Source organism: Mytilus galloprovincialis, chromosome 4 (genome assembly GCF_965363235.1).
Source record: "Mytilus galloprovincialis chromosome 4, xbMytGall1.hap1.1, whole genome shotgun sequence".
NCBI classification, from domain to species: domain Eukaryota; kingdom Metazoa; phylum Mollusca; class Bivalvia; order Mytilida; family Mytilidae; genus Mytilus; species Mytilus galloprovincialis.
In genome coordinates this window covers 956,664-983,397 of record NC_134841.1, presented here as the reverse complement: position 1 = coordinate 983,397, position 26,734 = coordinate 956,664, and the positions used below count along the sequence as shown (strand labels likewise).

The 26,734-nt window shown below is 32.3% G+C and overlaps 1 protein-coding gene and 1 long non-coding RNA gene across 3 annotated transcripts; one reads left to right on the top strand and one right to left on the bottom strand.

Annotated features, from left to right (window-relative positions):
* Positions 1-435: 435 nt before the first annotated feature.
* Positions 436-25,784, top strand: LOC143071081 (solute carrier family 23 member 2-like). Its single transcript, XM_076245161.1, has 9 exons — positions 436-593; positions 3,050-3,147; positions 4,748-4,839; positions 8,062-8,243; positions 9,061-9,181; positions 11,753-12,145; positions 17,004-17,280; positions 18,614-18,709; positions 22,525-25,784. Exons 1-9 carry the CDS (start codon positions 478-480, stop codon positions 22,761-22,763), a joined length of 1,614 nt encoding a protein of 537 aa, XP_076101276.1. The 5' UTR covers positions 436-477; the 3' UTR covers positions 22,764-25,784.
* On the bottom strand, positions 5,537-10,429 carry LOC143071082 (uncharacterized). 2 transcript variants are annotated; one of them, XR_012976784.1, is made up of 4 exons: positions 10,304-10,429; positions 9,315-9,450; positions 9,095-9,179; positions 5,537-7,287 (listed from the first exon to the last, which is right to left on the bottom strand). It is a non-coding gene; the product is annotated as an uncharacterized LOC143071082 (long non-coding RNA). The 2 variants fall into 2 exon arrangements; XR_012976783.1 differs by lacking the exon at positions 9,315-9,450.
* Positions 25,785-26,734: the final 950 nt, after the last annotated feature.

Below are 26,734 nucleotides of genomic sequence, written 5' to 3'. Positions count from 1 at the left end.
ATCCTTTGATAACTATTTGACATTTTTAACTACTTTATACAAGCGTTACTGATAAGTCTTTTGTAGACAAAACGCTAGTCTTATATACGTCTTAGTTGATGTGTTTCCCTCGGTTTGTAACCCGGATTTGTTTTCTCTCGATCGATTAATGACTTTCAAACAGCGGTATACTACTGTTGCCTTTTTTATGTACTCGTTTTTTAGCCAGGTATCTATGATAAGTAATAATTATACCATACACCTAAAATAAGTTTAAAAAGAATACTTTCTTTCAGCCAGTTCTCTCATTCTAGCAAACCAGTTGGCATTGTCTTTAATTCCAACAAACCCCTAATTAAGTTATCTTTATTGTCAGCCAGTTATACATCTGGCAAGCCAAGTGGCATTGTCTATTATCCTAACAAACCCCTGAATAAGTTAATATTTTACTTTCAGACAGCACTCCTCTCTCTGGCAAATCAACTAGCATTGTCTATAATGGTAGCAGAAGCTGTGTGTGGAGAAACAAATGGCATGTTTAAAACGAGGCTGCTCAGTACCACTCTTTTTATGGATGGTATTACCACACTGATGATGATTTTGTTTGGAGTGAGGTAAGAATAAAAAAGACGAAAGACTACCTTTGAGTTGAGTAGAAAGTATCACACATAAAAAATGAAGACAATCAGGCAAGGATATTAAGATAAATATAATTACTGGCTGCTGATAAAATCAGGCAAAGGAGGTGAAGTTATCAAAGCTACGTACTGTGATAGTTACTCATTATGATGGAAAGTGTCCGAAAACTCCTCACAGGTTTTATCTTTAAAGTCATATGTTACCTCAAATTTAACTGAACAGTAAATATTGGAATTAATTAGTCTGTTGTTTTTGTTGGTTTCCTCTTACATTTGTCTTATATTTGTTATGTTTCCCTCTTTTAATTTGTAACCTGGATTTGTTTTCTCTTAATCGATTTTTGACTTTTGAACACCGAACAAAGAGGGAACAAATAATGCTCATGTTACCCGAATTGAAATAAAATTTCTATTCCATTCTTAAAATAAAATTATATATAAAGACATCATCAATCGATTCTTAAGGATTTTGTCTTTTTAGATTGAACGCATTGCCAATATAAAAAGACAACAAACAAACATCGGTCTATAATCATCTCATTTTTAAGTGTATCCATGATTCGGAGTTAATTGTTTAAAAAAATGATCAGCAGAACACTTTCAACAAACAGGTCAAATGTTATAAGTTGTCAGTCAACTCCTTATGGGAGATATACACCTTAAAAGATCAATATTAATAATTTTTCCTGATGTTTATGGGAACTATAGTAGAAAGAGAAATACTTTTTAACAGCAAAATGATGACCAGGGCAATATTATATACGTGAACAAGGCTGAAACGCTAACCTACCGCAAGTTGACTCCTTTTGTAGTTATTATAATTGAAAGGTAAATTTTACCAATTTTTGTGAAATATGTGATTAAATTTATCATAGATACCAGGATTGAAATTTTGTATTTGCACCAGACACGCGTTTTGTCTTCAAAATACTCATCGGTGACGCTGGAATAAAAAAATGTAAAAGCAAAACGCAAAATAAAGTACGAAGTTAGTAACAGTTTTAACATAGTTAGTTTACTGTGTATTGAACAATAATGTTATATGATTATATCAATGAAAGTTGTGATTTTACTGAGTTATATGAAACAGAGTAGTTTCATATTTGTGAAGTGATTGATGTTAGAAAAGAACACATAAATATCATTATGTTGTGAGACTAGAGGTTTTATTATACACATTATATAAGCATTAAGTATCCACGTTTTGACAAGTAGAAAAGACCAATATCTCTTTTACTAGCAAAACATTTACAAATGATGTAAATTCTGATTAGGTGTCACAAAAGACATCTAAATTAAACACCCTACATGTCATACTGTAGGTTAACTGTGCATTTGTATTATGAATACCTTGAATTTTTATTTTTCTGTTGGTTATTTTACAAATATTTTAATGGATTATTATAAAAAATATTAACAATTTAGTCACGGAAAATTGTAAATTTGGAATGTTTTATTGATCTTGAAATCAATCCATTTGAAAAATTGTCTAAAAGGCTGAATACATTTGAATGAATTTATATTTTTACAAATATAGTATGAAATAACATATTTGTTCATTATGTTGGAAACATTCATATATTAGCCTTTTGTTTACTTTAAAATATTTGTTCATTTGACAAGAAAGAAAAAAATGTTTGAAAAAATAAAGTTTAAGAAAATATAAATTAAATGTAATTTAGTATTTATATCTACTTAGAACATTTGATAGAGTCTTTCTAAAATGAGAATACCGAAGTATGGTGAAACTTAGTTGACAAGGCTTAAGGTCAGTCTAAGAGTTTACTTGGTGTTAATCAACGATGTTAAACTCTCAAATGAAGGCGTTAGTTCGCTTAAAAGTGTAAATTTGGCCCTAAATATCTGCCAAATTTGACTGCACCAATGTTGAGAAAATTGGATGAAGATAAATATTGAATTTTCCTATTGTTTTGATTCTTTTTTTATAGCCAATTTTCTACTTTAGAAAATGCCTGTATTTGAATGGGTAGTTATGGTTTCACACTCCATTGGAAAATTGAACTGAAAAAAGAATTTGTTTTTGTGTGGAAAAAAAGGGGGGGGGCAATGTTTTTTCTTCTCAAAATTACAGAAATTAAAAAGACAATTTCTTCAAATATTATTCTTTTTGCAAAAAAGGGGGATCCATTCGAAACAGCATAGTGTAATGCTCAAAAACAAAACAATTGAATATAAATTCAAATCATATAACCAATTCTAAGTTCTTTGACTACAGTTATTCTGTATCAGAAACCTATTATGTGTCAAATATCTAATTACAATCCAAATTCAGATCTAGACCTGTATCAAGCCCGAATATTGTGTTCATTTTTGCCCCAACTGTTCAGTGTTAGACTTCTGCGGTCGTATATAAGCAATTTATTCAATCTACAATGTATCTGTTAATAATATGTTTCTTCTTCCGTTAACAGGTTACCATTGTTCCAAGGTGCAGCTTTTGAGTACACAGTGCCGTTACTTGCACTTCAGACACTTGATCCTGAACGATGTGGCCCACAAATAATAACGGGTATGTTTACCGTGCCAGTAACACATAACGAATTCTATCTCAATATTCAATTGGCATTGTGAAGTTTTTTTAAAATTACTTTGTACATTAAGATGTCCCATAAAAATCAATTTCTGCAAGTATGTACATCAATAAAATTGAGAATGGAAATGGGGAATGTGTCAAAGAGACAACAACCCGAGCAAATAAAAAACAACAGCCGAGGGTCACCAACAGGTCTTCAATGTAGCGAGAAATTCCCGCACCCGGAGGCGTCCTTCAGCTGGCCCCTAAACAAATATATACTAGTCCAGTGATAATGAACGCCATACTAATTTCCAAATTGTACACAATAAACTAAAATTAAAATAATACAAGACTAACAAAGGCCAGAGTGATACATAATTGTGTGTTTGAATCTCCAGTTTAGTAGCATATCAAAGTCTTTAGAAAAACATTTGTCAAGCCGAATCCCATCGACCCATTCTAATTGTATTTCTACAATGGCATTTTGAAAGAACTCTAATAGGAGTATGACCTTCTTGCAATGCTAATAATTACAGCTTCACATTACATCCATACATATTGCTGAATCACATTATAACACAATCACTTGAGAAATGACAAATAGACAAATGTTGTGTGTATGAGGTCTTTTCTAAATTTACTTTCCTAAACCTCAACATTTGAAAGTTGGTGATGTAACAATGGAAGAACAATCAGACGTTATGTGACCAATGAAGTTGTATCTCTTCTTTTACACATATTAACATGCTGTACATATTTGGTGTCAGTGCATGTACATTGTTTACGTTTTGTTTTCATTCCCTTTTTAGTATTGTGGGAAGTAAAATCACAAAAATACCCAAAAAAAATTCAAAACGAAAGTCCCAAATCAAATGGTTCATGAATTGGTACAGGTATTTCCTTATGAAGATAATGGTAGATTAAACCTAGCTAGCCAAACATCTCACTTGTATGACAGTCGTATACATTTCCATTATATTGACTACGTTGTGTGAACAAAGCCAATAGACACAATAGGGATTTTTTGGCTTTACGAATTACGAAATGAGAGGTACAATATAACAAAGTGGCACGCAGCAAACATAAGCCTGTTAAAGATTTCACCAAGGCTCATGTTCTAGAAAAAAAGTAAAATCACAAAAATACTGAACTCAGAGGTAAATCTAATCGAAAAGTCCATAATCACAAGGCAAAATTGAAAGACAAAACACATCAAAAACGAATGGACAAGAACTTTCATATTCCTGACTTGGTATAGGCATTTTCAAATGTAGAAAATGGTGGATTAAACCTGGTTTTACATCGCTAACCCTCTCACTTTGATGACATTTCTAGCTGTTACTATGTATATATGCTGACCTAAAATAAAATATCCTTTTTTGTCTCGCTTGACGGAGTCATAAAGCGACACATAGGTATGCTGTTTCCGGCGTCAACGGCAACGTCGGCGTCAACAATGTATTAGTTTGTGATTAGGTGGGTGAATGATTTACTTTAACAATGCTTTACATTGAATTACCTCAATTCACTACTAGGACTAATTTGAAGTTAAGAATTGTGGGAACATTAAACAGAAATCCTTATTTCATTGCAGAAAGCTCTTTTTACAATTCAACATTAAACATATCAATATTAGTTAATAGAACAACAAGTGCAGATGATATTTTATATGGACAAGTTCAAAAGGTAAGTACTCATTGTATACTGAACTCCTAGTCAAATTTAGAAAGAAAAATAAATATATAAAAGATATATGGCTGTGGGGTACAATTTTGTTCGTGGATTTTTGGAGAAAAATAAATGGATTCATTATTTTCCTTGGATATCCATCAGTTGTCAATTTCCGCAATTGACCCTGTAATAAATTATCGACTTTTAATAATTTCGTTCCCAAGACGTAGAAAAAAGCAACTTAATATGCAAATTATTAAACACAAATATACGTCTTTATTTAATTGTACCTTTGTATGCTGCATATATGTGCTGGCTATTATTTTAGTGTGATACACATTATTATAGTTTAAGATTGCAATTAAATCAAAAATAGAGAAATACGTAGAGAAAATATATAAACTTTAAGTGAATTTTCATGAGTATAAGGTTATAGTCAGCTTCTTAATATAAAGGAAGTTCATCTCATGTCAGAATCTATTGTTTTCTTGAATTATGTAGTATATGACTGAAATCTAGCATACACCACAAAAAATATTCTTATTTTTTAAGAATCATCAACATGAAGCATGAATTCCATGTTTCGGAACGTATTATATTAAATATAAATCTTTAATAAACCTACACATAAACGTTGGAATATTTTAAAATCATTCAAAACAATAGAAAATTCATTAAATGATGTAACGTTTTTTCATACAATTAAACAAAGACCATTGTAGTATTTATTTACGTTATAAGGTTTGGCTAGTGGCCATTCCAGATGTTCCATGCTTGTTATTTGAATATGTAATTAAGTTTGAAATTAAATGCATCTGCTTATTGACACAAACTAAACTTAACATACATTTAATTTAACGACGAGGGTGGTATTAATGACTTTGACTTACCGTGATGGTCCTGCATGGTCAGTGCCATTGTGGTTCCGAAAAGTAGAAAAAATGTACGGTTCTCTCAATAGACACCGGGCGGTATCGTAACAGTCATGAGGACTGTAATGAAATGCATCAATTCCCTCGTACAGCTCATGACATTAGTATTTAAAATGTAACTGATTGCGATGACAATTAAAGTTTCTTCATAAACGCACACAAGATGGCCATCACACGATTTACAATAAAAAAAAGTATTGTTCAGCTATAACACTGCTAAATGCAAGTGATGTCCGCTAACTACTTCTTCAATTATTTTCTGAAATGTGATGCCTCATGACATAATTCGAGTGACATTGCTGTTTGCTGATTTAGCTGTCTGTGTGTTTAGGCTTAGTATATGACAATTTCAAGCATATCCAAGTCCAGTTAAGAGAATTGACGTGATCCACACAATGAATGAATGAATACTTTATTCTCTTAAAACAATTGTTACAGAGAACATATACATATTTACAATGTACAAACTTATATATTCAAAGCATTCAAGTTTTCTTTAATCAGCGGGATCGCATATGCATCTTAGATAGTCTGTTCCTTCATTTTCCAGTAATCAACACAAGGCCGTCATGATATGAATTTTATTTACTAAGACAATGATACATTTTTTTCTTTAAAATTTCTATTTCTCATTCCAAAACGTGCCTGTTGATCAGTGATGCCCTTCTTTAATAGGTGTTTCATCATGCAATGTTATAGAATGCCTAACAATATTGTTTGTGCAGTATTTTCATTAGGATTTACAAATAACTCTTCGTATTGTTTAAATACCTGATAAAATTGATCAATCTTATCCTTAAATATGTTAATAATAGTTTGTTCGTCAATTAACATATTGTCCTTATAGTGATATAACTATGCCTCAGTCTTGTATATTTTCTCGTCAATGTGACACACATTTCAACATTATCAGCTGATACCTTAAAATTTTCACCGATATTCATAACTTGAATAATAAAGCTATATGTTTTAACAATGTGCTTTCTGTAGTGGTTGTATTAAACAATCTGGTACTTATTAATCCCTCATATGCATTCATAAAAATGGTTGTTAGCGATATTCCCGTCAATTTTCACAGAACACTAAAACTTCTCTATGAAATATCAGCGAACGTTCCTTTCAGTTCTTATTTTACTACGACTCCGTTTTGTAGCAGTTCCCATTAATGTATCTACAGCAATTACTGATCTAGTATCTACACTGTTTTTAGTCAGGAATATGACAGTTCTTGTCCATTCGTTTTTGATGCGTTTTGTTATTTGATTTTGCCATGTGATTATGGACTTTCCGAATTAATTTTCCTCATTTGAGTTCAGTATTTTTGTGATTTTACTTTTTCCTGAAATGATTTGTTCTTGCAATTTCTCTCAAAGGAGGAAGTATTTTAACAATGTTCCTCTAGTCCCGGTCACTATTTTTATGTGGTTGAAGATCCTCCAAGCTGACCGTCAACAACAATAACGACTTTTGCATTTACCTTTTTAAGGATACCACATCATTCAGCTCGATGTCTGATAAGTCACCTTTGTCTCTGTAATTAAAAAAAAAATAATTCTGTAAATAATGTTGACTTCTTATTAACTTCTTTTCAATAAGATGCCCGAGCACACTAAAATCTTCACAAGTATAAAAAAAATATTTGAACAATTGTGGGGTTGGAAGGATAAACAAGTCTATACGAATCTTCTATTGCTTGCCCTTATTCTCTGAACGTCGCTTTTGTTCTTCATTAGAATCTTGTTTTAGCGGAATACTTTATTTTATGTTAGAATATCACAATTGTATTTAAACGATCCCAACTTTGTTCATCAATCTAAAGATCAACCAAAGCCGTGGCTGTTCCAAATAATACGTTTGAAAGATGGCCATTGTTATATTGTTATATTATTGTTCGTTTCTGTGTGTGTTGCATTTTAACGTTGAGTCGTTTGTGTTTTCTCTTATTTTTGAGAAATTGAGATAAGACGTGGCACGGTACTTGTCCATCCCAAATTCATGTATTTGGTTTCCATGTTGTATTTGTTATTCTTGTGGTGTTTTGTCTGATGCTTGGTCCGTTTCTGTGTGTGTTACGTTTCGGTGTTATGTCGTTGTTCTCCTCTTATATTTAATGCGTTTCCCTCGGTTTTAGTTTGTTACCCCGATTTTGTTTTTTGTCCATGGATTTATGAGTTTTGAACAGCGGTATACTACTGTTGCCTTTATTTAACCAGAAATATTATTTTTCTGAAAAACCAACCATCATAAAAGTACTCCACACTGTCCTTTAGATTTTTAATCAGTGAATGTTTGGATTATATTTCAGTTAGAAGGCAGCTTAATGTTAGCAGGTTTCTTACATTTCCTGATTGGAGCAACAGGATTAGTTGGAGTATTGTTGAGATTCATAGGACCCGTAACCATTGTGCCTACTATATTACTGATAGGACTGTACATGACAAGAACGGCTGTCAAATTTATATCATATCATTGGGGTATAGGTCTTATGTAAGTAACCACTTTGTCTACGATATTCTTGATAGTCCCACATGACAATTTTACAAGAAAAGACTTATGGCAGGTACCTTTATAATGTGGCGTTTAACATTGGTAATTGCATGGAAAATATCTTAAGTGTTAATTGAAACATTTTACATATAGTGCATTCACATCTCTTATCTTAATTTAACTTAGATGTTCTTGCTTGTTTTGTTTGGTTCTGTCTCTTAAATATGTAAGTCTTGACCATATGCTTACGGAAGCTATTCAAGGAATGGTAGTGATAATAATAATAACTCATATAATAAGTCGATTGTCAATATAGATCAAGTATTAGAGATCTTCTTGTCCATTGTGGACAATATTCAAATAGACTATTCAAATTGCTGGAGGGGTTTTCCCACATGAATTTAAATTTTTTGATAGTTAAGCTTATTTGTTTTGAATGCATTTTATTTTCTCTTTTTCTAATTCCTGCATACTCTTGCATTTGTTGTTGGAAAGATGCTTAATAATCATCCTATCTTGCAGGTAAATTATCTTATCTTTGTTATACCCATTCCAGTCTTTTTTTATTTCTTTAACCCCTGGACCTATGTATTTGATGACATCACGTTGTAATTAACTTATCTTTGTTATACCCATTACAGTCTTTTTTTATTTCCTTAACCCGTGGACCTATGTATTTGATGACATCACGTTATAATTAACTTATCTTTATTATACCCATTCCAGTCTTTTTTATTTCCTTAACCAATGGACCTATGTATTTGATGACATCACGTTATAATTTAATCAGTTATAATTTAAGTTCTTGATTTTTCAGGACTGCAGCAATTTCTATTATTTTATCTTTGTACCTGGGAAAATATCTTCTGCCAATTCCAGTGTGGACAAGAAAACGTGGTTGTCATACTATAAGATATCCATTACATCAAGTATTTTCTGTAAGTAAAATGTACATTAACTCTGGTTATATATAATAAATATATGAATATAGGAAGGTAATGACTGCTCTGATAGCAACCCAGACCTGTCAGTATTGAAAGTGATGTTACAGGGGAAATAAATGCGTTTTACCTGCGTGTCAAACGGCTAAAGTAGATTCAGAGACTACTTAATTCTGTTCCTTATGTTGGCATTCTTTTTGTCCATTGTGGGCATTACGTTTTACCCCTTTCTGCACGTGCATGAGTCTGTTTGTACGTCTGCAAGTCTAAAAATAGGTGTCCCAATTAAATCAATGCTAAACTTTGTATTTACTGATTTAAAAGATAACAGATTAAAAATATTTAAATGGAAATTGCTGCATCATATCCGTCCTTGTAAACAACTGCTTTTTCAATGGAAGATAAAAGAAGACAGTAAATGTGACTTATGTAATGTAACAGAAGATTATAAAAAATTTTTTCTAGAATGTCATTACTTTAAAACTTTTTGGGAAAAGATCAAAATACTATTAAATAAAGTTAAAATAGGTCATCATATCCTAAACTACAGAAATCTCATTATAGGATATAAAATCAGTGATATTAATTATTATGATATAAATTTGTTCGTGACATTCATCACATTTTCTATCCACAAGTGCACCCACAGTTCAAATTATAAAACTACAAATTTTGATGTGTATGCCCTGTTCAAAAAAGATTTTTTGAACTACTTAAATATTTCGACACTTGCAGGTGGTAAACATGGTAAAATTTTGAAAGAAGTAAGCTTGTACATATAATTATTATTCTTGCATATATGTTATATGCTATATTTATGCAGCAATACACGTGTCTCAATATTATTTAATCTAAAACCACGTGCTGTGGACTTCGTCATGATCATGATCAGCGACAGTGATAAAAGATTTAACCGCTACTATTCTTGAAGCATCCTTCATGTAAAAAGTAAAATCACAAAAATACTGAACTTAGAGGAAGATCAATTGGGAAAGTCCATAATCACATGGCAAAATCAAATAACAAAACGCATTAAAAACGAATGGACAATATCACATATTCATAAATAAATAAACTTATATAATGTACTTCAATTCGCAACCAAGTATGTACACCTACATAATTAATATATATAACAAACTGCTTCGAATGTTAATTTGCCTCCATCGTGTGATCCTTGATCAATAGGTCATGACCAGGTCAACTAGCATATATACAGAGTCAAAGCGGTTCACGAATGTAATTTTTCCGGAAATGAATTTCTGTAGTAATCTGTATACATAATATTGTTACATGTAACCTAACATTATATTATTATTATTAATTTACTGAACAATCTGCCTGTTTGTTCAGTAAAACTAACAATACAGGGGTGCCCTGTCAAATGCTGTAGACATGGTATTCATTATAACAGCAATAGTGCAATAAATCAGATTTTAGATAAAAAAAAAAAAAATAAGTGTCAGCCCACTAAGTAAAATTGCTTAGAATAAAAATAATTATGAAAATTATACACAATGTTTATTATTACCAATTCAAATATAGTTTGAACTTTGATGGCGTCACTGTTTTCTTTTTTGAGTTATGTCCCTTTGTGAATTGAAAAAATAGCAGAATTTGTCATATATTTACAAGCTGTGGCATCTGTGTCCCGTTGACATATTTTCGATTTGTTTAAAAAGTGTACAAAAAAGTAAAATCAAAGAAATACTGAACTCCAAGAAAAATTCAAAACAGAACGTCCATGATAAAAATAAAATATCAAAAGCTCAAACACATCACACGAATGAATAACAACCGTTATATTCCCGACTTGGTACAGTACAAAAATGAAACCTTGTAATTGCAATCTTATTTAGTTGATTATACATTAAAAGCGTTGCAGGACTCTCAAAGTTGATGTGTTCCCACGGATTTAGTTTGTAACTCAGGTTTGTTTGTTACGACTTTTGAACAGAGATGTTATACTGTTTCCTTTATTCTTTGTCACCTTAGGAAATTGATTATTTTCTATCTTGATATTAATTTGACCAATATACAGGGGTGTAAATGTGAATTATTGCGGTTTTTATTACTTTTGTATCACACTTTGTAAAACAAACTTATCTGACAAAATTTGACAAACAGTTTTTATACTTTGTAGGATTTTTTGCCATGATTATGTAGTTGACCATACAATTTTGTTTGGCCGTTTTTGAAGGAGTGATTTTTTTACAAAAGTTTTACATTAAAATCTGACACTTTATTTCACTCATCATTTTATCTGCGAAATGAGCCATAATGTTGCGTTGTACCCATTTTGTTAGAAAATGGATGGTTGACTGAGGAGTATAAAAGTGGCATATTTACAGTTGTGAGGTAAATAGTATTTTTACAATGATATATTGTAATGCGATTTTATTTTTAGATATTAACACCTGTAATGGTGGGTTGGGATTTACTAATATTTATCAAATAATAGGCTAATGTGATTATATTTTGTTTAGATATTAATAGCTATTATGGTGGGTTTGGAGAGAAAGTGGTATATATCCAATGATAGGCTAATGTGATTATATTTTGTTTTAGATATTAATAGCTATTATGGTGGGTTGGGGAGTAAGTGGTATATGTACAGCTGCAGGAGTTTTATCCCACGAAAAAGCCAGGACTGATGTTGGAATAGATATTGTAAACAATGCCAGCTGGTTCTATGTTCCACACCCAACTCAGTTTGGTCCACCTAGTTTTGATGTCAGCATTTTTGTGGGATTTTTTATTGCTACCATTATCTCTGTGTTGGACTCTATAGGAGATTACTATGCCTGTGCTAAAACTTGTCATGTGCCTCCACCACCATCGCATGCAGTCAATAGAGGTATTGCAATTGAAGGGTTATGTACAACTCTTTCTGGTATAATGGGGGCAGGACATGCAACATCTACATATGGTGGAATTATTGGTGCTATCGGTGTAACAAAGGTAACATTTTAAACTAAAAGGAGACAAACAATGACATAGATATAAGAAGATATGGTATGAGTGCCAATGAGACAACTCACCATCCAAGTCACAATTAATAAAAGTAAACCATTGTAGGTTAAAAATAAAGGCAACAGTAGTATACCGCTGTTCAAAACTCACAAATCTATGGACAAAAAAAAAACAAAATCGGGGTAACAAACTAAAACTGAGGGAAACGCATTAAATATTCGAGGAGAACAACGACACAACATTAAAATGTAACACACACAGCAACGGACTAAGCATTAGACAACATCCGATGAGAATTACCAATATAACATCAAAACCAAATACATGAATTTGGGATAGAAAAGTACCGTGACACGTCTTATAGTAATGTGAATTCACACTCAAAATAGGAGAAAACAAACGACACAACGAAAACACAACGTAAAAATGTTACACACACAGAAACGAACTATGATATAACAATGGCCATTTTCCTGACTTGGTACAGGACATTTTTTAAGAAAAAAATGGTGGATTGAACCTGGTTTTGTGGCATGCCAAACCTCGCACTTTGATGGCATTGTTAAATATAACATTAAAATGACAACATAATAATACAGGACTACAATACAAATACAAAGGGAACGTATTAGGCAAAGAAACACATGAATAATAGATAACAAAAGCATCAGGTTTAAAATTCAATAAGTCAAAAAAGCACCTCGTCCACACAAGACTTACAAGTGACGCCCAGATATAAAGTTTGAAAGTCAAAAAAAAGGGGGTACAAAGTTGTACAGCTCTGAGGATCAAAAGTTGAAGAAGGTTGTGCCAAATATGGCTAGGGTTTTCTGCTTGTGATGAGAACATCCGTATTATATAGAACTGTTTATGCTATTGCAAACAGTAAATTTTATCAAATGAATATAAAAGATTTACATGATAAAACTGACGTCTTAACTAATTACAGAAAACAAAACCCGAATACATAATACATTGAAGACCAACACAAAAAATAGACACACCCGAATCAGTAAAAAAGTCATAACAATGACGTCACATACTAAGTGTTGAAAAGGCACAATATTACGACACGCAGACATTTGAATTTCTGAAACAGCACAAAAATGACGTCATATTTGAAAAATTATATCTCAAAAATAGGATAGAAATAGGATTGATTTAAGATTATAATAGAACTAAATACTGATATTACATTTAAACACAATGCACATTGCAATACTAATTAATAGCAATTAACTATGTTATATATATATGTCCGGTACTGCTATGATATTTATATCAGGAATGGAAGGCTGATGACATTTTATGCGGAACGAACATGTGAATTACGTTTAAAAATGTTGATTTGCACATTTTATTGAACCCTTTTAACTTTCTTAGACAAAAACTTTATTGTATGATAAAATGTGACTGGCTATGACACTACTATCCTTTAAGACAAATGACTATTGTGTGAACATTTACACTGACTGTGATCAACATAAAAAAAAATATTATAGCTGCTTTGTTTCAACAATAAGACAACAACTGATATTGAAAAAAAATGATTCTTTTATTTTGAAACCAACTTGTATTTTTATACAACGCAAAACAAATTTGCGGATCGTATAATGCTATTATGTCGACGAAGTCTGAATCGTCGTACGAAGACATTTGGTTTCTGGACAATAACTTAAGTTTAAGTCTATGGATCTCTTGGGAAAAGGTTCAATACCATCAAAGGACTGTTGGGATTGTTTTGGGATGATGGTCCCAACCGTTTTGGAAGTAAAGGCAAAAAGGGACACAAAACAAGCATTTATCTAGTTTCAGGACATTAACTTGTGTATTAGTATTTTGATTGCTGTGATATTGTACCACAAGGTTCAATATCACAAGTCGACGGTTTGGAGTTATTATACCCCACTCAACAAGGGTATACTGTTTTTGACACGTCCATCTGTCCGTCTGTTCGTCAGTTAGTTTGTCAGTCTGTTAGTCTGTCAGTCAGTCAGTCCTGTTCTTGTCATCGCAACTCCTCTGAAACTACACAACAGAATTTCATGAAACTTTGTCGATAACAAGGACACACTATGTAGATGTGAATATCGACAGGAAATTATGATTCATTTTTTTCTTTCTTAGAGTTATTTGGGGGCGTGGGGTATCACTACAAACCAGCAAAAGTCTGAAATGGCCTATATTTGTACTCGACTGTACTGATCTGTACTTGACCAGTCTGAATTGGTCTGAAATTTACTTGATAATACTCGTTTATAGTCTGAACCATACTTAACAGTCTGGACTTGTACTTAACCATTTTATACGAGTCTGAACCATACTCGACCTAGTCTAAACCGTACTCGACCTAGTCTGAACAATACTTGAACAAGTTTTAACCAACCTAAACCTATTCTTTATTTCTATCAACTAAATTTAATCAACTTAGGAAATATGTTGTTAATGAAAATGAAATTTAAACAACAACTTGAAATTTAGTTGAGTTTAATTGATAATGCAGTGAATGTTTTTTTTTATATTAGTATATATATACATATATATATATAAAATAGTATATAAAACAACTGAATAAATTTTAAAAAATGAGACCTCAATTGTTTTGTGTTTTATTAAACCAAGAATTTGATATATAATCATGATAATAGAATTTCCATAGCAATCCTTGATAACCTTTTCAGAAAAGGAAATGTGTTCTAAAGTAACAGTAAAAATTATTTCAATTAATTTAAATATTTTTTGTCAAATTAAAGACATGGCATACTTAAAGCAATTATATGGTTTAATACCTCAGTACACGTGTGTTTTACAGGTAAACAGAAATCCCTATTTTCTTAAATTCGTGTATTACTTATCTAGTATATTCGGAAGGCCTTGTTATTTAAGTTAAACAGGATGTTGCAATTTTTAATAAATATTATTTAGAATTTAATACCTCTGACCAGGTGTGATCTTAGTTATGAGTTTGCCCCAAGCAGAAGTAATACTTTATATTTCACCACTAATCAGAAAAAACTATTTTATTTATTTTATTAATTTTATCCCATTTTGATATAAATTATATATAATATTTTTTATCCTAAATATAATAATAGTTATATTTTTAATATAAGGTTAAACAATTTATAAATTTTGTTGGCTGTTGTTATATATGTCAGTGAAAAAGAAATTTATTTTGACAGTTAAAAAGTAGAGGTTATTTGGTCTAGTATGGTTCAGACTGGTCGAGTATTGTTCAGACCTTTGGTTAAGTATTGTTTAGACTGGAAAAGTAGGTCGAGTACAAGTCGAGAATGGGTTAAGACTGTTTCAGACTGGTCGAGTAATAGTTCAGACTATTTTTTACGGCAAAGATTAGGGTCAAGTACGATTCAGTACAGTCGTGTATGGTTCAGACTGGCGTCGAGTAATGTCAGACCAATTCAGAGTGGTCGAGTAAAAATCAGTCCAGTCGAGTACAGATATAGGCCATTTTAGACTTTAATGGTTTGTAGTGTATGTGAGCGCGATCTTCAATTTTGGGAGTATTTGCCAAAACCGTTCAGGAATTATGGGCCATTAAAGGTATAAATAAAGGCAACAGTAGTATACCGTTGTTTGAAATTCATAAATCGATAGAGAAAAAATAAATCCGAGTTATAAACTAAAACTGAGGGAAAGGCATCACATATTAGAGAACTACGACACAACAGAAACACAACATTAAAATATAACACACACAGAAACGAAATATAATATAACAATGGCCATTTCCCCGACTTGTTACAGGGCATTTTAAGATAAAAATGGTGGGTTGAACCTGGTTTTGTGGCATGCAAAACCTCCCGCTTTAATGTCAATGTTAATTATAACATTAAAATGACAACATTACATGACAGGACTACAATACAAATAAATGGACAGAGAAACAAACGATTAATAGCCAACAAAGAGTACTTTGTTAAAAATTTAATATACCAGACGTGCGCCACGTCCTCACAAGACTAACCAGTGACGCAAAAAACGATTATAACAAAAATGCACAGCATGATTAGCAATAACCAGTTTTACGCTCAAAGTGACGTCACATTTGAATTTCTAAAACGAGTTCTCAAAATGAAGACAGAATTTAGATGAAGTTCAAGATGAGATTTATATGACTTATCTATAAGCTGATAATGGTTTTACTGCTTTACCTTAAAGATCATTCAATTAAAGTTGGGTTCAAATTGGTCTAGTGAATTGATGTGGAGAAGTTTTTTGTAGAAGTTTACAATGATGCAAGTCAACAAAACCAACACCTATTGATGACGATTATCACTGAAACCAAGATGTCTTAAGATATATGTCCTACAAGAAGAATGTGTCCATAAGAAATGAAGCCCCACTCACACTAAGCATTTTTCTAGTTTTCAGACAATAATTTGTGTTCTATCAAAGTTTTCTTCACATACTTTTTTTTTGTGGAAAAAGGAGGGAAGTTAAAAGAATGAAGGGTGGGGGATAAAAAAAATGTTTTGGGTGAGATAATTTTATATTCTCGGGGGAAAAGAGGGGTCAATTGAATATAAATTCAAATCACATTACAAATTTTAAGTTCTTTGACTACATTTATTCTGTGTAAGAAATCTGTGATGTGTCAAATATTTTATTTATAATCCAAAGTCAGACTTGTGTCAAGCTAGAATATTGTCATCATGTTTGCCCCAACTGCTCAGGTTTAAACCTCTGCAGTCGTATCCAGCTCCACTCGGCGAGACAGTTTATTATTGTTAGCTGTGATATATAATACAGTTTATTTTATAGACGGGTAGTCGACTATTATTTTTTGTGTAAGCTGAGATTTATATGATAATTTATATTATAGGTTGGCAGTCGACTAGTATTTTTAGTGTTAGCTATAATCTATATAGCTTTTGGACTGATAGGAAAGTTTTGCGCCGTTTTTATAACTATACCTCATCAAGTACTTGGTGGTGCTCTAATTACCATGTTTGGTATGTTCATTGGAGTTGTCCTGTCTAATCTGCGGTATGTGTGTCTATCATCCACAAGGAACATAGCAATTATTGGTACCTCCATCCTCATTGGTCTCATGGTTCCTTATTGGGCGGAACTTCAAGGAAAAGATCTGGTTTTAACGGGTGAGAAAATTATATATTCTTTTTATAAATAAAGTACATCTTAAAATAAAAGTAAACATGTAGTAGACAGATGAAACAAACATACAAAACTGTTGATGATTTTTTAAATTGTGTGATAATTATTTTACTATTACTCTTCTTTCCATAACATTAGACAAAGCTCTATACATAAACATGGACAACAAAACGCAGATTATTACTAAAACCCAAATAGATGTTATCGAAACTTAACTCAATATATAAAAAATCCACAAGAAATCAACTGAAAAGTCAATCATGATGCATCTAAACACACATATGCCACCAATCTAAAGCTTATGTCCCAAGATACAGCAATAGACATGTGATATGATGTTTCGTTTGATACATGTGCAAACATGTCGCAATATTCATGTATCTCAGGAGAAATCTTAAGACGTATGGCACTTATCATGTGTATTATGATATATTTTTCACCTGACACCTACAATGTGTCTTATGATATATACATGTATATTCACAGATATAGCACCTGTCATGTGTCACGTGATACATCTAAACATGTATAGCACATAACAGATGTCCAGTGATACATCTACACTTTTTTTAGGAAACATCTACATTATAATGGCACCTATCTTGTGTCTCGTGATACTTCTAAGCACATATGGTATCTATGTGTCCCATGATACACCTTTGTGTAAAACCATCAAATTAGTGTATGTCACATCCGGTTTTGATTGAAAAAGTGTCGAAAAAAATAATGCCTTGAATATGACATTTGTAGGAAATTAACCCAGCAATGCATTGCCAAAACATTTTTGGACCAACATAAATTTTGATTTTTGTTTTTCAATGCACTATTATTTTTATCCCCCCGCCGTAGCGGAGGGGGATTTAGTTTCACCATTGTCTGTCTGTACGTTATTCCGTACGTCCGTTTGTCCGTTCGTTCGTTTGTTTGTCCGTCCGTCTGTTTCGCTTAAGGTTAACATTTTTAGTCGAGTTTTGTACCCAATTGCATGGTGCACTGAACATAGAAAATGATAGTACGATCGGGGCACCGTGTACTATGGACACATTCCTGTTGGTATATATTTTTATTGTGACAAGCTACAGATCAAGTACGAGTTTTGTTCTATAGTGCAGATTTTATTCAGAGTTATGGTCCTTGAAGATAGTGCCTTGATACTTGTTACATAGTTTGAAACAATACAAGTCATAGATTTAGTTAGCAGTTTGTTCTAGTACAAAGTACAAGTTTATGTATTGCCATGCAATTTCACCAAAAAATCTTGTTTTTATATGTGCTGTATTTCATCATTTTTTAAACCTGTATATATTTATGTTTTAGGAAATTTCCGTGTAGATAATATTTTAAAGACACTTTTGGGCAATGCAAATCTATCTGGTGCTTTACTAGCCTGTTTCCTTGACAACACCATTCCAGGTAGGTATTTTTAATAGGAAACCATCATACCAGAAAAAACTATCAAGTATTTCATAAATAATTTTTCAAAAATTATGCACAAGTAATTAATTGTATATACTTGTTAGTATTATTTTAATGATTGAAAATACATCATTTACATAAATCCAATAGTGAACTGAAAAGATAAAAGCATGTGGTATGATTGCTAATGATATAACGATTCATAAACAAAGGACAGTGACCTGTCTGATTTAGAGCTTAAGGTTCATGTGTAGGAGGATTATAAATAACCTCAAACAAATGAAGAACTTTGAAGGGGTCCACTTAGAGCATTGACTTGTTGTGTAATAGGTTTATACATACCCTCCAACCAATTGAAGAACAATGACGGATCCAACTGAGAGCATTACTTTGTTGTGTGATAGGTTAGTAAATACCCCACACTAATTGATGAACAAAGGTCTGTCCAACTTAGAGCAATAAGTTGGTGTTTAGGAGGTCTATAAATACCCTTAACCAACTGTTGTACAATTACGGGACCAACTTAGAGCATTGCGTTGGTGTTTAGGGGGTCTATAATAACTTCAACAAGCTGGAGACCTGTCCAATTTAGAGCATGCAATGCTGTTTAAAAGATTTATAAATACCCTTAAATCATTGATTAATTATTACGGGTCCGACTAAGAGCATTAGGTTGTTGTTTAAAAGGTTAATCCATACCTTTAATCAATAGAATAACAATGACCTCTGTTAATAAATACCCTTAATCAATAGAATTACAATGACCTGTCCAACCTGGGGCATTAGAATTCTGTATAGGTTAATCCATATCCTTAATCAATAGAATTACAATGACCTGTACAACTTGGGGCATTATAATTCTGTATAGGTTATTCCATACCCTTAATCAATAGAATTACAATGACCTGTACAACTTGGGGCATTAGAATTCTGTATAGGTTAATCCATATCCTTAATCAATAGAATTACAATGATCTGTCCAACTTGGGGCATTAGAAATCTGTATAGGTTAATCCATACCCTTAATCAATAGAATTACAATGACCTGTCCAACTTGGGGCATTAGAATTCTGTATAGGTTAATCCATACCCTTAATCAATAGAATTACAATGACCTGTCCAACTTGGGACATTAGAATTCTGTATATGGTCCATATCCTTAATCAATAGAATTACAATGACCTGTCCATCTTGGGGCATTAGAATTCTGTATAGGTTAATCCATACCCTTAATCAATAGAATTACAATGACCTGTCCAACTTGGGGCATTAGAAATCTGTATAGGTTAATCCATACCCTTAATCAATAGAATTACAATGACCTGTCATACTTGGGGCATTATAATTCTGTATAGGTTAATCCATATCCTTAATCAATAGAATTACAATGACCAGTCCAACTTGGGGCATTAGAATTCTGTATAGGTTTAACTTGGGGCATTAGAATTCTGTATAGGTTAATCCATACCCTTAATCAATAGAATTACAATGACCTGTCCAACCTGGGGCATTATAATTCTGTATAGGTTAATCCATATCCTTAATCAATAGAATTACAATGATCTGTCCAACTTGGGGCATTAGAAATCTGTATAGGTTAATCCATACCCTTAATCAATAGAATTACAATGACCTGTCCAACTTGGGGCATTAGAATTCTGTATAGGTTAATCCATACCCTTAATCAATAGAATTACAATGACCTGTCCAACTTGGGACATTAGAATTCTGTATATGGTCCATATCCTTAATCAATAGAATTACAATGACCTGTCCATCTTGGGGCATTAGAATTCTGTATAGGTTAATCCATACCCTTAATCAATAGAATTACAATGACCTGTCCAACTTGGGGCATTAGAAATCTGTATAGGTTAATCCATACCCTTAATCAATAGAATTACAATGACCTGTCATACTTGGGGCATTATAATTCTGTATAGGTTAATCCATATCCTTAATCAATAGAATTACAATGACCAGTCCAACTTGGGGCATTAGAATTCTGTATAGGTTTAACTTGGGGCATTAGAATTCTGTATAGGTTAATTCATACCCTTAATCAATAGAATTACAATGACCTGTCCAACCTGGGGCATTATAATTCTGTATAGGTTAATCCATATCCTTAATCAATAGAATTACAATGACCTGTCCAACTTGGGGCATTATAATTCTGTATAGGTTAATCCATATCATTAATCAATAGAATTACAATGACCTGTCCAACCTGGGGCATTATAAATCTGTATAGGTTAATCCATACCCTTAATCAATAGAATTACAATGACCAGTCCAACTTGGGGCATTAGAATTCTGTATAGGTTAATCCATACCCTTAATCAATAGAATTACAATGACCTGTCCAACTTGGGGCATTAGAATTCTGTATAGGTTAATCCATACCCTTAATCAATAGAATTACAATGACCTGTCCAACTTGGGGCATTAGAATTCTGTATAGGTTAATCCATACCCTTAATCAATAGAATTACAATGACCTGTCCAACTTGGGGCATTAGAATTCTGTATAGGTTAATCCATACCCTTAATCAATAGAATTACAATGACCTGTCCAACTTGGGGCATTAGAATTCTGTATAGGTTAATCCATACCCTTAATCAATAGAATTACAATGACCTGTCCAACTTGGGGCATTAGAATTCTGTATAGGTTAATCCATACCCTTAATCAATAGAATTACAATGACCTGTCCAACTTGGGGCATTAGAATTCTGTATAGGTTAATCCATACCCTTAATCAATAGAATTACAATGACCTGTCCAACTTGGGGCATTAGAATTCTGTATAGGTTAATCCATACCCTTAATCAATAGAATTACAATGACCTGTCCAACTTGGGGCATTAGAATTCTGTATAGGTTAATCCATACCCTTAATCAATAGCATTACAATGACCTGTCCAACCTGGGGCATTATAATTCTGTATGGGTTAATCCATACCCTTAATCAATAGAATTACAATGACCTGTCCAACTTGGGGCATTAGAAATCTGTATAGGTTAATCCATACCCTTAATCAATAGAATTACAATGACCTGTCCAACTTGGGGCATTAGAAATCTGTATAGGTTAATCCATACCCTTAATCAATAGAATTATAATGACCTGTCCAACTTGAGGCATTAGAAATCTGTATAGGTTAATCCATACCCTTAATCAATAGAATTACAATGACCTGTCCAACTTGGGGCATTAGAATTCTGTATAGGTTAATCCATACCCTTAATCAATAGAATTACAATGACCTGTCCAACTTGGGGCATTAGAATTCTGTATAGGTTAATCCATACCCTTAATCAATAGAATTACAATGACCTGTGTTAATACATACCCTTAATCAATAGAATTACAATGACCTGTCCAACTTGGGGCATTAGAAATCTGTATAGGTTAATCCATACCCTTAATCAATAGAATTACAATGACCTGTCCAACTTGGAGCATTAGAATTCTGTATAGGTTAATCCATACCCTTAATCAATAGAATTACAATGACCTGTCCAACTTGGGGCATTATAATTCTGTATAGGTTAATCCATACCCTTAATCAATAGAATTACAATGACCTGTCACACCTGGGGCATTATAATTCTGTATAGGTTATTCCATACCCTTAATCAATAGAATTTCAATGACCTGTCCAACTTGGGGCATTAGAAATCTGTATAGGTTTATCAAAACCCCAACCAACTATTATATGAAAACAGGTCTTACTCCGAGTATATTAAAGTTACTGTGAAGGAGGTTTATAAATACCCCAACCGTAGTTTTTTCCTTGTTTTGTAGGCACTCTCGATGAACGAGGTATCACCTCATGGCAGAACATTCCATCAAAAACAGAAGAGTCAGAAAGTCTTGTGACAGAAGATTTTAAGGAAGGAATAGAGGTATATGAACCACTTTTTCCACAGAAATGGAGAGACAGCAAAATTTTAAAGTACATTCCATTTTTACCAGATCCTATGAAGAAGCCAGCTCTGGAAACTGTTTCAAGCGTTAATTACGAGGAAAACACCCGAGTTTGATGAACTAGTTATCATTGTTGAGACTCTTCATATAATGATAGTGCTGTGAATGTTGAGGATGTGCGGATGTACGAGTGTTTTTCATCGAGTTTGTTTGTACTATTTTAATATTTGTTTGTGTAACTTTAAACATATATCAATGCATGTCAGGTTGTAAATATACTTGATGAAATTAGGTTAAAGTAGTCATAAGCAATTCCGGTATTTTCAAAAAATGCTATAATTTATAATAATGGTCATAATAAGTGTTATTGAGGGAGTAGAAATTGTTTCGTCTATTTTATGCCAAAAAATGATATTTTGTGAACATTCTCTACGCACCTTTACCCTTGGAACCACAACTAGAATCCTGCTAAAATATACCCCAAATAGCAGCTGGTATGCTCTTCAACTTTGTACTTTATTTAGCCTTTAAAATATTTTTTTTCGAGCGTCACTGATGAGTCTTTTGTAGACGAAACGAACGTCGGGCGTAAATATTAAATTTTAATCCTGGTATCTATGATGAGTTTATGACTAAAAATTTAAGTGCTTTAAATTTATATCACCTTTTTAACATTGTATTAGGTGCTGTATTTTCTTGTAATATATTTTTCCTTAAGCAAAATTAAAATAAAACATAAAATATATAAAAACACAATTATTTAAGTTAAATTGGTATCTTTTACAACTATCCTGTATGAAGTTTTGATGCGTCAAACACCAGAAAACCCAGGCGTTAGTGGTATTTACATGTCAAGGTACAGTCATACAGGAGAGGAAACTTTAATTCATATCAGCAAAAGCAGTTGAAAATAGTGTTTCATGGATCATTGGATGTCTTTTTAAAATTTGTTTCTTATTCATGTGCTGTATATATTTTGTGTTCATTGGAATTATTTGAAATTAGACTAAGAAAAGTATATTGATCAATAAATTTAAATCTTAGATTATAGGTGAAAAATGTGGACATTGTTTTGTTAGAAATAACACAGTCATTATGTCCTATTGTTTTTAACAGTTTAATTTTAGAAATGCTTGTCATTTAACTTACTGTAATAATTATTTAAGTCCAACCTTGTATTCAAGATAAATAACAGTACAGTGTTAAATCGGTGATTTTTCAGTTCAAAGGACAAATAACAAATGTTACTCAACAAGTTATTATCAATTTTCATTTAAACTTTTAACTGATATAAACCACTGTGTCTGGCTCAATTATATCTATTGTAGTTTGTCTAATGGTATTTATTGCAATGTTTATGTCAGACAAGTCAAAATTGTAATAAGCATTCATGTATTACTCTGTCGGTTTCTGTTGACCGATGTATTTTTTAAAATACTAAGGATTTTCTACCAAAGGAATGGATTGTCGTGGGTATATTTGGCAAACATTTTACGTCTTTTGGGTTCTTAAGCCTATCCAACTTAATACTTTTTTGGCCTTTTAACTCGTTTGATTCGAGCGTCATAAATGAGACTTTGTAGATGAAACCCGCGACCGGTGTATACAATTTTTATCCTGGTATCTTTGATGACATTATTTAAGTATTAATCCTGGTGTCTGTCTCATTTACGCTTGTTTAACACCTGGTAGATAATAACGAAGCCTTGTTTGGTTATGACCCAGGGTTTCCGTGTGATTAACAGGCGTCGCATTTAGTACAGGATATAACATTATTCAAAATCTGTTGGACACTGGAAGTATTATATTGACGTTAATTCTTCAATGGTTGGACATAATTAGAAGCAAATATCATACAAAACAGTTTGTTATTCTACAAATCCAAATACATTGATAAGTTAAATATGTATAGTTATGATATGTGAGATATTTATGAGCATAGACAAAACATTATTATTATTAAACATTGGTCGTTTACAAATTTACATTCAATTTATACAACATTTTATGCAGTAACCTAAATGCATGTGCCCAATGATTGTTTTGGAGTAAAGACATATACTGAACTTCTTCCATCCAACAGCAAAACACATGCTAAAATAATGGGTCATTGCAGCTGATGGTTATGATTCATTCATCCTTGTCCACTTATCTTTCAAAAATTATCCGACAGATTCATTTATAATTTGATCTAGTTCTGAATGTGCATACACTATTTGCCTCCTGACATGAAGCAAACAACTACAAATATTTTATGGTAGATATTGGATTGTTCCTGTTGAATTGATTCACAATTTTCTTTGACAATTTAGAGCCTGTCATATTGTAAAGGCATCTGTCACTGAAGAATTATGTTTTGGTTAATTTTATATGGCTGCTCCCGTACGAAATTATAAGGCGTATTACGACTGGAAATAAGGCGTAAACCAGGCGTAAGTGGTAGTTACGTGTCTAGATCCAGGCGTAAGGGAGCAGGAAATGTAAATTTGTAGTCCTTACGGGCGTAGAAAAAAGCAGTAAACCTGGCGTAAATTAAAATAAGCAAGGCGTAAATTTTCTTACGGGCGTAAAACTGTTGGCATGGCGTAAATAGAAATATCCATAATGCTTTATTTAAAGGATCATGGGATTTTTTGCAAAATTTGGCTCTTTGGTTTTAGTTTGCAAGAGTTGGACTTATAGCAGCTTCATATATTCAGGGATGATTAGCTTGTTTTGTGATTTTGGGAAGAATTTGAAATTGGAAATACTAAATCAAATAAATTATGAAAATTGTGAAATAAAAGGAAAGTAGTAATACATGGTAAATAATAATAATGTGAGTATAACTAAGTTATTAAGTATTATGTTCTATCAGAAATTTTGAAATCCTAAAACCTTTATCCATGGATAATACCATTAAAATCTTTTAATTTTAGTTCAAAAGACAATAATTTTCAAAAACAACTTAGTTAAAATGCTACTTTTATTTCAAAAAATATTTAATTGTCACAATTCTTATTTAAACTTAAACTTATTTGAGCCAGTGTCTGTCTAAAATGTATTCATTTCTATATTAGCTTCTTCAATGGTTAATATTTCAAGTTTTTTGTCCAACAATAAGAAATAAAAGCAACAGTACAGAGGTTTGTTTCAAATACACATACACAAAAGTACGCAGCTAGGGTAATACATTGATATAAAATAAGTGTAGTATTGTGTAAGGATATTACGCCTCGTCTATTTATTGACCAGGCGTACTCATTTGCATACTATTTACAGGATTTGTTATCTCATAAGCAACACGACGGGTGCCGCATGTGGAGCAGGATCTGCTCACCCTTCCGGAACACCTGATATCTCCCCTAGTTTTTTGGTGGGGTTCGTGTTGTTTATTCTTTAGTTTTCTATGTTGTGTCGTGTGCGCTGTTGTTTGTTTGTCTTTTTCGTTTTTAGCCATGGCGTTGTCAGTTTGTTTTAGATTTATGAGTTTGACTGTCCCTTTGGTATCTTTCGTCCCTCTTGCATATTACGCCTAATTTTTTGTGAACCAGGCGTACTCATTTAAATATTACGCCTAACTTACGCCTGGTTTACGCCTCAGTTACGCCTGATTTACGCCCAGTTTACGCCTGGTTGACGCCTGGACATGCATTTTGTAAACACTGCAATGAGGCAAGGATAAAGTATGATTTTAACCTCTGGTTTCCGTGTCATATACGGGCGTCACACTTCGTACAGGATGTTTCATTGACCTAAAGCATATTTTTTTATTCATAATAACCTATTAATCTATCTACAACATTATACACCATTTTCTACTAACTAGACTTTTTTCAATGTTGATGAAAGTAATTTAAATCATCTTAATGATCTTCCTTCTTAAAACGGTTCAGTGTTAGTCTTTTTGACACGAGGCTTTAATCCGATTCATTGCTCCATTTTTGTAGATTAATAGATCATATTTAATATTGGTACTCCTTTTTGTAGAATTATAAATCATGTCTTATTATTAGTACTCTATATTTGTAAGTCATAGTTATATATATGTCAATCATGTTAGTTTTTACAAATTTTACAAATTTATTGTGTTTGAGATATGAAATTA

Coding starts and splice junctions, on each gene's coding strand:
- LOC143071081 (XM_076245161.1), top strand. CDS start 478: ATGGTAGCAGAAGCTGTGTGTGGAGAAACAAATGGCATGTTTAAAACG. Junction 3,148..4,747: donor TGGCCCACAAATAATAACGG/GTATGTTTACCG, acceptor ATTTCATTGCAG/AAAGCTCTTTTTACAATTCA. Junction 8,244..9,060: donor CATTGGGGTATAGGTCTTAT/GTAAGTAACCAC, acceptor TTGATTTTTCAG/GACTGCAGCAATTTCTATTA.